General features: G+C 35.6%; 2 protein-coding genes across 6 annotated transcripts; both read right to left on the bottom strand.

Moving 5' to 3' along the window:
• Positions 1-610: 610 nt before the first annotated feature.
• Positions 611-6336, bottom strand: LOC113749774 (GATA transcription factor 19-like). 5 transcript variants are annotated; one of them, XM_027293618.1, is made up of 11 exons: positions 5974-6335; positions 5543-5883; positions 4368-4454; positions 4149-4282; positions 3348-3461; positions 3114-3219; positions 2014-2073; positions 1644-1712; positions 1501-1563; positions 1075-1155; positions 611-996 (listed from the first exon to the last, which is right to left on the bottom strand). In XM_027293618.1, exons 2-11 carry the CDS (start codon positions 5879-5881, stop codon positions 928-930), a joined length of 1122 nt encoding a protein of 373 aa, XP_027149419.1. In that variant the 5' UTR covers positions 5882-5883; positions 5974-6335; the 3' UTR covers positions 611-927. The 5 variants fall into 5 exon arrangements, with proteins under 5 accessions (XP_027149419.1, XP_027149418.1, XP_027149420.1 ...); XM_027293617.1 differs by having other exon boundaries at positions 3114-3228; positions 5974-6333; XM_027293619.1 differs by lacking the exon at positions 1644-1712 and having other exon boundaries at positions 3114-3228; positions 5974-6334.
• Positions 6337-7696: 1360 nt separating this feature from the next.
• Positions 7697-11886, bottom strand: LOC113749218 (GATA transcription factor 25-like). Its single transcript, XM_027292897.1, has 7 exons — positions 11203-11886; positions 10557-10640; positions 10343-10476; positions 9243-9347; positions 8922-9027; positions 8368-8415; positions 7697-8243 (listed from the first exon to the last, which is right to left on the bottom strand). The coding sequence occupies exons 1-7, from the start codon at positions 11533-11535 to the stop codon at positions 8139-8141; spliced, it is 915 nt and encodes a 304-aa protein (XP_027148698.1). The 5' UTR covers positions 11536-11886; the 3' UTR covers positions 7697-8138.
• Between the last annotated feature and the right edge of the window lie 4453 nt (positions 11887-16339).

Genomic DNA, 16339 nt, shown 5'->3' with positions numbered 1-16339 from the left:
TTTAGGATTCAATGCAACTTGACTCAAATCAGCGGACGCAACATACATGTTTTGTGCGTTAAGAATATTTCTAATGCAGGCTCTATATTTAATGGCTTGAGCATTTTCATTTTGCTTCCTCTCTAACAGAGCTTTGTGAAAAAGAAGGCCCTTCAACTCCTTTCCGCCTAAGATCATAGATAAGGTCCAGAAGGAAGCGACTGTATCCGAATAAATAAATCAATCAAATTGCAGGAGGCTTCATGAAGTGCTTCTTTCGGAGTTAAACCTCCTTTTGTCCATCAACTTCTTTCAGTCAAGAGAAAGGAATTAGGTTATTCTTTCTTGTTTTAAGGAAGAGGGCAAGTTACATGCTTGGCTTAAGGCAGCTGTTGAAAACGAGATCTTTGTTTCCCCATTTGTCATCATTCCCTTCTTGACTAGTCTTTTTCTCCTTTCTCCCATTCGGGTTGGGATTTGGTAAGGAATAGCAGGTATCACCCAAACCAAGCGTACACGGTGCAGATCAAAGTTAGGTCAGAAATCATAAGCTCAAGAAAGAAAGTCTAAAACCATGCAATCGACCTCACCGGTTCAAACATCAATGTTGTCAAATGGAGAGCTGCCCAACGAAACAATGATGTTTTAAACTGATAGCTTATCCACAATACACATCAATAATTACACTCTCATACACTAACATTGTCTTCAAATGCTTGTTTTAACAACACCAACTCCTATGAACAACCGCAATTACACTACACTAACTGTTAGTTTTCTCACAGAGCACCTCATTCAAGAATTTGAGCATCATCACAACAGTGATGGTGCGCCCATTCAACGGGGTCGTCATTATGAAGGTACAAATAAATCTAATGCTACATAACAGAATACAAGAGGAACGAATTTACAGGGAACTCGATGCACCCACGAGTGGAATGAGTGAAACTACTCACCAAAGTTGGTGGGGATATCTACTTCTGTCTCTGATGTACTTGTAAAATCAAGAAGACCTTCCTGTGGTGGAGAGTTTCCAAATAAGAAAATCGTGGACTGCACAAAATCCAAAGAGCTGTAGAAAATCACATGCATTACCTGCTCGTTAAGGTCGCCAGAAGAGGCTGGAATCCCCACAGGCACATGATTTGTAAGATCTTCACCGGATCCACGAAGATGCTGCAGAAGGGGAAGGCATGACCATTTTAGGTCACAGACAAAACCAAGATGAGAGGTTCATGAGTTTCACAAAGATATAATGTTCACAAATGAGGTGATTTGGTGAATTATTTGACTGAAAAAAATACCACTTTAAAAATACGCACAAAAAATAATACGAGCTAATGATTGGACCGCTTAAATCAGAATGCTTCAAAAGCAACATATTCATGCAGAAATAATAGGATTGCCAATTTTAACCAAATTTGACACTTCCGAGAAAATCAAGACTGTAATTCATCCATGAGACTTCAACTGCTCAGAGCATTGACAGATTGCAACGTCATGTTAAACATGAGTGCATACCCCTTCATCTGGATTGGCAGAATACTTGTCAGTTCCATCTGTTAAAGCCTTTGAAGGAGTTGCCTGCATATAGTGCAAATATCATCAGGACTACTATAACTATACTAATCAAACGCCTCCTTAACAAGCCACACATGACATACATGTTCATACTGGTTGCCAGAAGAATTTTCACCTTTAAGGACTAAAGGCTTGATGTCACAAGGGGTCCCCTGTACACACAATGAATATTGTGATGCAATTATAAAATGACATTTGGTCACTGGAATGGCTTATAATGCATATGATGGATATCTGGTGATCATTCAAAGAAAGGTAGCAAGTTTTAGTAACAAATGTCAAACTAAGTGACTAAGTGGCCATTGGAAAAAAAAATCAGTCAGCTGTGAAGATGGAACTAAAAAAATTCAGTCAGCTGTGAAGATGGAACTAAAAAAATTCAGTCAGCTGTGAGGATGGAACTCAGTTGCCATGCACCAAATAAATTTTTAGCCATGCTAGTCGAAGCAATACCAGTTCCACAGGGTGTAAAGAACTAGTCCTCCCTCCCTTGCTCAGATCTCTTAGTGTTCCCTGCTCAACCAAGGATATAACATGAATGGCATAAACTACGGAAAAAAAAATCAAAACATTACGAATTCCAAAATTAAAATGATGATATTTTTTAATAGAACAGAAAGCAACAACCAGGAATCATAGGGAAACTAAATAAACTAAACGTAAAAGCAATCAACTTCAGAAAAAAAAAAGGTGATAGAAACTACAATAGCTTGTAATGGCTTGAGAGAGAAAGAGTGATAACAAGTAAATATTAAGCAAAAAACTCGATGAGAAAATTTTTTGTTAGCTTCCCTGATACCTAAATATCTCTGCACAGAGACGAAAAAAGTAAAACACGAGAAACAACCTTGTTAGCAAATTCAAACATCTATTTATCTGTTGCAACCTGACATTGAAAATGTACCATGCATCTCTCTACAAATTAAACAACTCCTTGAAGTTTAGGACTTCCAGATGTCTATCTGTCTCTCTTAAGCCAAGGTCTCTTAAAAATGGAAGCAGGAAAAGGAGAAATCACTTGTCACAACTAACAGGATAAGGAATTAATATACTGCTTTTGTACCCATGGCTTCAAAATTGTGCTCACCCTTAAACAAATAAAAATAGAAAACGCTAGTAGTTCCCTCTCAATGATTTCTCACTTAATTAGATTCAAAGAGATCTACCTAGTGTATGACATATAAAAAGCACAATTTCCTTAAAAAAGCCAACTTCATCACAAATAAAACCAAGCAAAATAACCAAACAGCCAAAATCGGGATTTGATTGACTAAGCCATCTTTTACATGATACATTACTTTTTGTGTCATTTACATCCATCTTGAAGTTTGAAAACAATGTCTAAGCTAAAGAGTGAATTACTTCAGCACATAGAAGAAGATAAGACTGAACAAATCAAGTTGTTCAGCTGCCTAACAAAGAGGCACACAGGATAAAAAGTAACTGCAAGAAACTGGAATGTTACAGGAAATCTCAATTTCCCCAAAAAACATATTTAAGAACATGTGACCTTGAAATTAAACCAGTAAAATCTTTATGAAGATGTTATGCACCTTGTTTGCCCACATAAGCCCACATGCATTGCATAGAGTTCTTGGTCCTGTGGGACCACGGCGCATTGCAGGAGTAGAATTCTCACCAACACCACAATGGTGACATCTACGAAGACTGTAAATTTTGCAAAAATGTAGAAGGAAAACTAACTTTCGCATACTGTTTTAAGAGGGAAGAAAAACCAAAACTTCCAATAGCTGAAGCAACAAATTCAAATAGAAGAGGCAACTCACACAGTTTCTGGATGAGATTTATCATCTCCTTGAAGGTTATTCTTTGATGAAACCCAATTAGAAGAACCAGAACCATCTTTCACTGATGCAAACTGACCGTTCTTGCGGTGCATTCTGGTAGAGGACAATACACAATCAAGTTATATCATGGTAAAAGTCAGGATCATAGATATCTCTCTGCTGGAGCAAATATTACCATGGAAATGTGGAAGAAAAGTGCAATTGGCAATTTTGAATGATTTTAGGGGTTAATTTTGTAATACTTTAGTTCAGGTTGATCTTTATTCTAACAGAAACTGTCCTGGTACCCCAATCACTAGAGCTTTTGGCTGAATTGTGAGACAACTCCTCCTTTAGGTTGTTTTCCTTAAATAGTGCTGACCTAGTTAAAATGGATGCCCTGGTTCTGTTCATTGCCCGTTGTTTTAAGCAAGAAGCCCTTAATAAATCTGCAAACTCCTTTCTAAGCAGAGAAGCCTAAGAGGGAAGCAGGCAGCAGAAAGAAATCTACAAGTTTGCAGAGTCTTCAGTCTTTCAAAAATTAAAATGCCAGAATCTTGAATTGCAGGAGTGTCTGTCCCTTCCAATCCATTTTAAACATTCAAGTAACCAAATTTATCTACCAAAAATTATTGGAGTCACATAAACCGCCAAAAAAGATTAAAGACCATCAATACTCTATACTTAAAGCAAATTAATGTATAATACAAGGATGAACATATATCAGGGTAACAGATAGAAGTTAAGAGATGAAATAAGCTTCTATGAGCAAAATACGCAAATAGCCACATAATTATACACCTTTGAGCGACTTCTTTGCGAATGCTGTAGCGAATTTTCTTGTCAAAGCATCTCTCCTTCCGTTTCTCACGGAATCTAACCAAAGAAGCTATTCTTTTTGAGACATTGGACCGCTTCAGTGTATCATCCACACCCTAAAAGAGTTATTCAGAGCAGTGCATGAAACAACAATCTAATAACTATTAGGAATTGCTTTGATGCTGTCAACTGAAGAAATACCTTTCTATTTGAATCAAAGATGACATCATTATCAGGAACAGAAGTAGGTACATCACGTCCACCTAAAAGCAAGAGAACTGCTTGCACCTGCTTGTGAGGCATGTAGCAACAAATTACTCTCTGATGACAATATTATCCCATAAAGATGAATATTCGCAGTGCTCCAAGTTGCTTATACAGAAAGTAGCTGCTTTCACTGCAGAATGCCTGCCTACTCTCTATTTTAATCACTGTTTTAAGTCAAAACTTGGATTCCAAAAATCTTGGACTATAACATACCATATCATTCCCTCATTGAAGATTCTTGGACATACATGATGCTACAAGCCAATAGCCAACAGACAAATATAAATAAAAAAGTTAAAACAAAAAAGAATAAAAACCAAAAATCCTCACAATGACTCTACGCCAATGCCCATATCTTTTGTTACTTCTGTAAGTTAACTTAAAATCAAAGACTAGCAGGGAGCTTGTTTAAAAATCAGGTCATGCCAATGAAGGCCACAACAAATATCAAGGTAAAAGGCTCAAAAGAACTGGGAAAATTCATAAAGATGCTTTACCCTTTGGGAGGATTAAGAACTTGGATTTACTAAGTGAGGAGTCATAAACGGAGCAAAAGTCATAAAATGATTAGCATCATAACACATATTCCTTAGAAAAGGAAAAAGACTAAAAACACACATAAAAGTCCGGAACAGAAGCTGAAAAAATAGTTACACATTCTTTCCGAAAGAAACAAACATCATATTCATACAAAAGTTTTCCCACTTTATCAAAAGATAAAAGCAGAAAACATCGTTAATGAAGATATGATCACGAACATCATATTCAAAGACATTAATAATAAATACTCATTCCTCTGAAAATTAGAGTTTTCCTACTGCTTAGCAGTTTCTTCTTAGAGATCAAAATATTTCTAAAGGAAAAAACGATGTTGACGAGGAAAGCATGCGCATGGACTATTTAAAAACACGCACAAACACACACAGTGTAGGTATCTCACCAAATAAAGAAACACGCCAATAAAAGTTCACCACCATCAACTTTCCATTAACAGCAATACACGGACAACACCAAAAACACATACTCATACCAAAAAAAAAATTAAGATCAACCTTATCATGTAAATTACTGATTACTATTTACTACCAAAAAAGGAAAAAAAAAGTTACCTTTTGAGGAGTGACAGCTGGGAAAACATAGACTTCACCTTCAAAAGCAAGAGTGAGCTCACTCGTCCTCGTCGCCACCACCTGACCACCACCTCCTGCGCGGTGGCTGTGGTGTTGGTGTTGCTGCTGCTGCTTGTGGCGGTGATTATGATTACCTACAGAGTTCAAATGAACCTCGTTGACGTCACTCATGACGTCATCGCCTCCTCCGTCGTCGTCCTCGTCCTCGTCCTCGTCTTCCTCTTCCTCCTCCTCCTCCTCCTCCTCGTCGTCGTCCACGCGGTCGTCGCCGCCGTCATCGTAGTGACGCGCCTTCATTGCCTTAGGAATCCCCGCCATAACTAAAAAATTACTAATCAATTAATCATTATTTCACCATTAAATCGAACCAAAAAAAAAAAAAGAAAGAAGAGGTTCTTCATGATCATCACCTTTCGTTGGCGTTTTATCTTTCCATTTTCTCCATCATTTCTCTCTCACACAGACACGCACTGGTATACGTACGTATACATATACGAAAAGATTAAATGTATTCCGTACAGTAGAATATATTTATTAAGAAGACCATAAAAAGGTAAAAATTTGCAGGATATGCCCCGGGGTCTGTTTCATTGAATTGAAGACGCTTTGATTTGGTAAAATCGTTGGCTTAATTTTATAAGAAAATCATTATGCATGGAGGAGGAACGATACGCAGCGACGCGGATGCATTGTTTATGGTGCTCCCGAGAGAGTTTGTGCGGTTGATTCTTGGGTTTTGTAGCGGGACCCAGCGATAGCTTGGGAGAACGGATAATGTGGCATTGTATGTATGAAGAAGACGAGCGTTTTGGATTAGATTTGGTAGTGGTCATTATTTTATATGCAAAAAATAGCAAAAAATATATATATATACATATATACATAAAAGGAAGGGACAGGTGGTTCGTGGAAGAATTGTTGAGGAATACTTTAATTGGTGGGTGGGTCCGGATATGAAAATCCATATGGGGGATGAGTTTGTTTGGATTACTATTTTGTTAAATTTTGTAAAAAAAAAAAATGCACAATAATGATTTGATGTATATAAAATAAAAAAATATTTGCATAAAAAATATAAATTTGCTAATATAGTCCCTCATATTTTTGAAAATAAACTTTTTTATTCATAATATTTAAAATCAGTCAAAATAATCCCTCTGAAGATAAAAAATGCACGCCCCTCTCATGTGCCTATAATTTTAAGAGTTAAAATGAAAATAACACTTTATCTCTGACTTAAAAGGTTAAAAAAAATGAACCTTACCATTTCTTCCTTCCTTTCTCACATTTTTCTCTTCTCTCCCCGCAGTTTTTGTCCAAAGCCAACCAAAATGAAATGTATTTAAACTTACTCCATATTTTGGATGGGCATAGAATCTTCATCTCACATTTGTAAGTTTTCAAGAAGTTACAAATAATGGGTTATTTGTCACAATGACGTCAATCATATTTTTTCTCATTGTACTCTTCCATGAATGAGTTTCTTAAATTTCTTTTCTTGCTCTTCTTCTATTACTTGTGAGTAGCTGTGTGGAATTTTCCTCTTCAATGGGGGGTTTGATGACTTAGAAGTAGGGTTTTAGTGGCTAAAAATGAGTAGATAGGGAACAAGAAAGGGCGGTGCCTCTTTTTTTTTTTTTTTTTAGTAGGAAGCAAAGTGTGTTACCCTTTTAGCCATTGAAATTATAGGTATGTGAGAGAAGCGTGCACTTTTTGATCAGAAAATTAAGAAAAAAAAAATCAATTTTAGGATCAAACAGGCGAACATTTTTATATCTAAGGACCTATTTTGGTTGATTTCAAATATTTAAGGGCCAAAAAAGTTTTTATCGAATATGTGAGAGAACAAATTGGCAAATCTTTCAATTTTCTTGAGAAAAAATGGCAATCCAAATAAGACCTAAGCATTACGATATTTTATATTTTTTTTCCCTAAGAAATGGCATAACTGCTAATAATTACTAGAACAGTGCAAGGAACAGAGGTCACTCAAAATTTCCCTCAGTAATTGGATACCAAGTGCTGGGCTCCTACATCTGGAATACCAACGGCAAACAGGTCATCGGAATAATAAGAAAGAGCACCAGAATAGCAAAAGAAGCCAAAGCAAAAGATAAATAAGGCAAGTTGCCATATAAATTCATAACAAAGATGATAATTGCAGGTGAAAGCCGAAAGCTACTGGATAAGTTAGAGATTTACAATTTGTATTCTCGTCTATAAACTAGGCAATTTGTGCAGCAGCAGAAGTATTGAAGTAAAACATGATCCTGTTTAACCACAATAAGTTCAGCAGCAGTGCATTAAGTGCATCAAACTTTGAAAATTATATCTAGTAATTGACCTGCAAGTGCAGCGCCAACATGCTTCACTTAAAAGTATATCTCTCTGGCTTCCAAGCAGGATATCCTAAATTTCTAAACCATCATAGCTAGTATTTAAGAATATATGTCATCTAATATAAACCAAGACTGTACAGTTGGGGAACAGGCTGACATTGATTAGTTAAAACCTTCTATCAGCCCAGGTAATAGAAGGTCAATAATGTGCCTGCTAACCCTGCCAATGCTTTAATTTATTGCTCCGCTGCTACAGCTGAGCTGGTACTGGTGGAGAATGAAACAAGATTACCACGTGCACTGATGGGAGTTCCATAGTCAGAGTCACTATCAGCCTCGTCCTACATACATGGCAAAGAGGGTAATCAGAGGTGACAAGGGAATATGTGCATTATGTCAGAGGTGACTGCAAGTAAATGCAACAAGAGCTAGCTGCTCTGATAAAACCCCTCCAAAAGTAATTACCTCTTCAGTCACAGCATGGGTTTTCTTGGAAAGATCCCTCAATGTTCCCTGCAGATCGGCACAAAAGTAGGTAAGCTATAAAATGATAGACAATCCAGCATATTCAAAAAGCCTATACAAATGTACAGTATCCAGTATAATAAATTAATGAACTTTGAACATGTTACAGATTGATTACAGGATGTGATAGAGTGATCAAAAGATCCAGGTAATATCTAAAACATGACTTCCCAGTCCATCCCACGAAGGGAAACAGGTGTTCATTTGGTCACAGTCCAGGCCATAATTTATGATTGAGCAAAACGTCAGCCAAATATCTGTGGAATCATATCAGTACCTCAAATGACAACTCTGACAATTTAACCCACCTAAAATGTTGGAAGATGAATACTGGGTTCAATGGAATCCAGGTATGAAGCAAACTACTACCTCACCAATTAGTGGATTATTTAATATAAACTACGTCAACAAAAAGTACTACATACTCAATATCTTAATTTCCAATGAAGCAGAATAAAATTAACTGAGAGGCAATGTTTTAGAGGTACACCAACCTTGTTTGCCCAAAAAAGCCCACATGCATTGCAAAGAGTTCTAGGACCAGCTGGACCGCGCCGCATCATTGGAGTTGACTTCGAACTTGTACCACAATGTGTGCATCTAAAAGAAGACAAATGATTGAAATGGATAAGAAATCAATGCATAGCACTGAGGCGAAAATACAAAAAATGTATAAAAAAGTCATGTGCCAAAAATTATAACGTGTTATAAGTTTGTGGCATTACCAAATCAAAGGCAAGATGCAAGCCCAAAATTTTGTTGCATACTTCAGAATGAAACAGAATGTAAACTCTTTTAAGTAAGATAGAACTCACGAGGTTTCTGGTGGGTTATCAATCTGTCCAGACTCTTCGGCAACATCACAAGCAACAGAATCCTCAGAACTCCTCGGGGCGAATTGGCCCTTCTTTCGCTGCATCCTAATGGAATTGATAAGAGGCATACTAGTCAGGAAGAGCAACTGACAACAGAAGTTGTATACCACTTATAGAACTGAAGATGTTAGAATCTCTGTCATCAGTAGTTATAGGCGTATAAGGGTTGATTAAACAATTTCTTAATCTTTTGGAGGATGCATGATTGAATCATACTAATTCACTGGCACATTTAAGTTTAAAAGGCCGGATTTTTTTCCCTCTTATACCACAGATTATTAACTAATATAAATAATTTACCTTGCTGCTCAATCCAATATCGCATTAGAAGCATTTTCAGAAAGATAGAAAAACATACTCAAAATGCTTTAAGTGACATGCTTAAAATAAGCATATCCATCAGCATAGAAAGTGTTACAAGGTGTTGGTATCTCTGAGTAACCTTAAATACATTCGATGCTTATCAGAACATTCCTTGGAGAATTTGATGTGTACATAGCTTGATTAAGTGTAGAAGTGGAAACTAAGCTCCATCTATCAAAGTCATATTACTGTTTCATAGAGAAATAATTCCATAAGTGCAGTTATTAATTTGGAATCCAGGAGGTAAACCTTTCTGCATTACAAAGCAGCAAGCAAAGTGATGAGGGATACAAATATACTCAATGCTAAATACATATTCCCAAGAAAGTACAAGGAAAACCCATCTGTATGACCACTATGTTAGCCTTAATCTCTATGCCGAACTAACATCAGATTCTGTCAAAGATTCTTAATGAATTCAAACCTAGCCCTACCAGAATCTTCTGTGACACGTTGCAACACGAAATTACAGAGATTACAAACTTCTAAACCTTAAAATGAAAGTTCAAATGCATAAAAGAGCAGTTTTTCCGTGCTGAGATATGCCCATCATAATGTTAAAGCGAAAACAATCATTTCAACCAAAACGACGCTGCTAAAGAACACAAATATGGAAGCAAGTTACTCTGTTCTACAAAAACTATTTAACTCGAAGAGAATAACAAAAGCCAGCTTACTTCATTGCAACTTCTTGACGGACATTGTACCGGATTTTCTTATCAAAGCAACGTTCCTTCCTTTTCTGTCGAAATCTATTCAAAGATTCTACCCGCTTTGGATCATTGCACCGCCCACTATAGTCCATCAAACCCTGAAGCAAGAAGTCAGACATTCAGGCTTGGTATCGAACAACTCAAAAGAGGTGAATGAACTGGCACAGCTCATCTATACCTTTGAAGTCTGATATGGCAAGTCTACTGCTTGAGTACCCGGAGCATATTCACATCCACCCAAAAGTGAGAGTACTGCTTGGACCTGCAGTCAAATGATACCAAAACAATTCCAAATCAATCACCCAAGGTATCCTCCAATCAATTTGCTTTATCGAAGTTTTACTTAAATTGGGTAAGCACATTAAGACAAAATTTTCTACGTTGGACAATAAAAAATAGTTCTCGTTTAGCTATCAATATTAGAAATGATGTCTGGAATTTTGCAATCGCTTTCATTTGATCAAACCAAAAGCCAAATTCTCGCGTATTAAGCGATGCAGAACAAATGCTGTCGTTTATGCCACAATGAGGAATGATGAGTGACCAAAAAGATTTTCCCCTTTTAAGGAAAAAAGAACAAAATTCTACTTATTACTTAAAATCATTTCCCATAAGATCATAAGAAGCCACATAACAGCCTATAATCGCCTTACTTTTCCACTGCTTAAGTAGACAGAATGCTCTAAATTCAACATTAGCCCGTCAAAATCAGTAGACACGTGGATTAGAAATCCTCAAGACTTCATATTTCCCATAACAAATGGAGCTATAAGAATGCAAAAAGAAAAAAAAAATCCCACATGATTAAACCACAAAGTGCTCACCTTTTCAGCGGTAACAGCATCAAACACGTAAACCTGGCCACGAAACGAAAGCGTAAGCTGGTTCGCAACATCACCGCCGTGCGGCATTGCCATTGCCACCCCTTCACCACCACCACCGTACAAGGTGGTATTTTGCGGAAGCGAGACTTCGATTCCATCCAAACCCCCAATTGTGCCACCATCCTCAAAGCCCACAATCTCAGTGTCTTCAATCGATTCCCTTCCTCCACCTCCGCCTCCAAATACGGCGGCCTTGACATCATCTCCACCACCATGGCTGGAGTATTGACCGTGGCCGTTCGTCGGCCCCACCAACTGCACTGGAGTATACATTCCTCGTTTCTTCGATTAAATTTCGAAATTGAATTCAATTTAAAGCATTACCCCTACAGATTATTCCTCCTTTTTGCTATGAAACAAGGAAAAAAAAACCCTAACCCTATAAAATATATATATGCAGAGAGTCTTAGGTAGTGCGTGAGTGTGTGTGAGAGTAAAAGTACCGGCGTCGGGAGAAAAAATGGCGTGGGGAGGGGTAAAAAAGGAAATGTAATGTCTTTTTGGGGATATTTACGATATGGGAAGAGAAAAATAGCAGGAGCGTAGGGGTAGTTTTGGTAATGGCAGTGCTGAGTAGAGTGTGGAGAAGAACCTGCGTTGTACCGGACACGGGAGGAAGGACAGCGGTCAGGGGCTCAGGGTCAGGGGAGAGGACGCTTTTATCTGCGTATTTTATTAATTCTTTTTTGGAATTAATTGCACTCAAGTCCTGAAAGTTGTGCAAAATATCATTAGCTTGGCCCACAAATATTACAAAATTGCACAATGCTGTACTCTACTGTCTCTACAAAATCTCCAACTTTTACTGTTGTGATTTTGGTCCCCCGCAGGGCGGGAGGTGAATGGTAAATTTAAAAGTTTAATGGGTTTAAATGACGTGATTTTGTAGCTTTTGGCCCCTAGTTGGTTTTAAAAAAGTAAAATCTTCAAGGGTTTGATTGCTATTATGTTGTAATGGATGAGCTTGTTTAGAAAAAGTAATATTCTATTCATAGTACACACGATAATCTTGATGTACTTTTCAAACTTTTGATTGAGTTCAAGAGAATTTGGAAGAATAAATGGATAATTTAAGAAACCTCCTCTGAGATTTTTGACAATTTCACCGGCCTCCTATGATGTTTGTAAAATTACACTTACCTCCATTAATAAAATTATCTCTTATTAGAAACTAGTATCTAATGATTGAATAACTAATGATTGAATAATTAAAGCGCTAATTAACTATTAGTAACTAATTAATGAAAATAACTGTTGAGAATCTCTTTAATGACGAATGGTGATTTGCAATTACAAAATAATGCCAATTGATATACCAAATAGCAACTATTTTGTGATTGATAGAATTTGACAGTGATAAAAAATCAGTTGTACACAATGTGAGAAGAAGGGTTTTGGTAGGAAAAAAAACACAGAGCAAAAAGAAGGTTTGTTCATGAGAAAATTTTCTTTAAAATTCTTAAAACTGTGATAGTTGTAAAGTAATTTCGTAGAAATAAAAGAGAAATAAAGGAAAAGAAAGACAAAATTTGAATTTTTTTCCTGTTCAAAATCACAAAAATCATAGTAAATCACATGTTAAGAGAGATGATTGGCCTGTTTTGTTGAATATTCTGATCATTAGTGTAATTTTGTTGCTTATTTGTATTTTTTAATGTATTGAATGTAAGTATTTTGAGTAGTGAAATATATGTGTTAATTATTTCTATCTTTTAATTATTTGCATTTTTTAATGAAAGTACTTTTTTAATGTTAATTTTTTTTATTTGGACTAATTTTGTTATAAAAAACTTAACCTCAAAGAAGGTTTGTGTAATTTTAGGGGCTAATTTCTCAGAATATACGTATAAAAAAAAATTATCCACCAAATGAAGCTCTGACATAAGGGATTTCTCAAACTATACCGGCCATGCTGACTCAAGCACGGCAGCAAAATAAATTTCCCATTCCAATCTCACAGGTAAAAGTCAGTCAGCGGCTGCAAATATTTTAGTGGGTCTCAGAAAATGTCAGTTGCGGCCGTGCTGACTGTGCACGGCCGCTACTGACATCTTCTCAGGAATCGCAGAAGTTTGCACGGCTGAAATCTTCTCAAAAATTTGCAGCCGCTCCACCAAGTCTTTCAATCATGATGGCATGAGCTGCAAGCCTGCAGCTGCACTATTACTAAGGCTACTGGCTTTCTCGGGCTCTTGGACCGTCTCAAAGCCACCAAAAATATTTGTTTAAAATTGATTGAAGTCTGGACATGGATGGAGGGAGGAAATGGAAGTCTGGAACCATGTCCTTTAAGCAGATAAAGTATATTGAACAAAATATATTTTAAACAAAATATTTATATTTATATATAAACATATATATTTATTTCAATTGATATAATATATATAATATACATACTAATATTAATATAATTTAAAAAGGAGAATCGGATACAAACCAGTTATTAAGTTAGTTATACGCCTTAGTCAAGGTTGTTGGTGGAAAAAAATCCACTCAATTATATATTTATCTATATATATTTATATAAGTTTATAAATATACTTATTTCAATTTTGTTTTATAATATGTATATTAATATATATTAATATGTATATTTTAATTATGTATATTATATTATATATATAAATTATAGTAATATTAATATGTATATTTCAATTATGTATAAATATTAATCAATAGTAATATTAATATATTATATATATTATATCAATTGAAATAAATATTATATATTTATATATAAATAATAATATTTTGTTCAAAATATATTTATATATATTTATATTTATATAAATATATTTATTTATAAATATCATACAAGTTTATATTAATTTAAATATATTTATATAAATATATAAATATATTTATTTTAATTTTGTTTTATAATATGTATATTTCAATTATGTATATTATATTATATATATCTAAATTATATTAATATGTATATGTATATTTAAATTATGTATATTATATATATTATATCAATTGAAATAAATATATATTTATATATAAATATAAATATTTTGTTTAAAATACTTTGTTTGCTTAAAGGACATCCAGACTTCCATTTCCTCCCTCCATCCATGTACAGACTTCAATCAATTTTAAACAAATGTTTTTGGTGGCTTTGAAACTGTCCAAGAGCCCGAGAAAGCTAGTAGACTCAGTAATAGTGCAGCTGCAGGCTTGTAGCTCATGGAAATCCTCAAAATGGTGGTTTATATATTACTGGTCGATAGCTCATAGAATGAGGCAAACAGAGTGATGGGATTTATTTTAGAAGGGTGGTTGCCCCTCTCTGTTTGAGCCTATGATTTCTTCATTAATTATCCAAAAATAAATCCTCCAGACACAACAGACCAGCACTGATTTTGTGTCTCCCGGGGACGTGCTCAGTCAGCACGTCCCCGTCTGACACATGCGCAGACTTGGAGTCAGTTTGATCAGCCGCGGACGTGCACAGTCAGCACGTCCGCGTATGACACATGCTCAGACCAGAAGCAGCTTTTTCAGCCGCGGACGTGCCCAGTCAGCACGTCCGCACTGACACCTCTGCACCACTAAATTTTTTGCAGACAAGATTTCGGTGGAATATTTAATTATGCGTCAGCACGACCGCTATAGAATGAGAAACACCCCATGTCAGAGGTGTATTTGGCGGTTGTTTTTTTTAAATACAAATATTCTAAGAAATTAGCCAATTTTAGAGGAGACTAGTGAAATTGTCAAAAATCTCACGAGAGGTTTCTGAAACTGAAATTATCCCATAAAAGATATTGGAAGATAGCTTAAGCAATGGTGCAAGACGAGTGGGAGGAAATAAGACTTTGCAGTAGTTTTTAGAAATTTGTGTCATTGGGAAAGGGATTCTCTGTATATTACTTTAGAGGTGGGTAAAATCCACACTCTACCACCTAAATCCACACCCCTAATGCATTAATAATTTGTTCCACGAGCATTGATGACTTGTACTATATTAATATTAAAAGTTATAATAGACGTGGATTTAGGTGATAGGAGTGTCGACTTTGAAGCATCATTTACTACTTTATTAGGAAACTTTTAGCGTCAAAAAACAAAAGTTAAACTGTTTTAAGTCTCAGGAAAATGCAAAATTATCTAATTAAAAAGGATAATGTTTTTGTACACTGTCCGTGTATAACATTTTTTACATTAGTAGGTTTAGATCATGCTAAATAACACGAATTCAAAATTAAAATTCAAATCATGCATTTATAACATACATCCAAAACTGCTAGAGTAAAAAATTTATTATACTGTCAGTGTATAAAAAAATAATCCATAAAATAAACATGATTCTAGGTGAAACTATAGTGTCACGTATGATTCTTTGCTTAAAACCAATAACTAGGATTCTTATTCATTATTTTTGGAGTATTTTACGGTATTGATGGCAAAATATACAATATCTTTTTCATGGAGCTATAATGTGAAACGATTGGAAAATGATCCTATACCATCATTTTCACATTTCTCCACAAATCCCTGAATCAAGTCCAGTCCATGATATCATGTCTGAATGAAGTTCTTTGGAAATCAATTAATTCAAATTAGCCATATTAATTCATTCATGAAAATCTTGATTACATTCACTTTGGCCATGCAATGTTATTCAGAAGAAAATGGAAACCTTGTATGCACTCATAAACAATAGAGACTAACTCGACCACTAATTGGCGCAAGTTTCTTAGCAGAGGTGGTAGGACGAGACAGCCAAAAAAAGTACTATTCTTCTTTCTGTTTACTTGTGGGTGAGTTTAACCTTGAAATATAGCTGCTTGGATGAAAGACAAGTTAGATGATAATGATTAAAAGGACGTTTGCCGGATTCAAGATAGTAGTGATATAATATTTTGAACGGATACAAATGGTCCTTTTCTTTGCTGCTGCTTTAGATGTGGACATTCAATTTAATTTTAGTACTCACGGCACCGAATTATTGACTCTACTATCAGACGGACGAATCGAAACTGGCAATTGTGCCTATGAGCCTATCCCTTCTCTGCTTGTTTTACTTTTACTAGGCCTCAGAAGTCAGAACTACAGAAAGCAGAAGACA

The sequence above is a fragment of the Coffea eugenioides genome, chromosome 10 (genome assembly GCF_003713205.1).
Source record: "Coffea eugenioides isolate CCC68of chromosome 10, Ceug_1.0, whole genome shotgun sequence".
NCBI lineage: Eukaryota > Viridiplantae > Streptophyta > Magnoliopsida > Gentianales > Rubiaceae > Coffea > Coffea eugenioides.
Note: the sequence above shows the minus strand (reverse complement) of the source record. Positions and strands in the feature narration are given on the sequence as shown.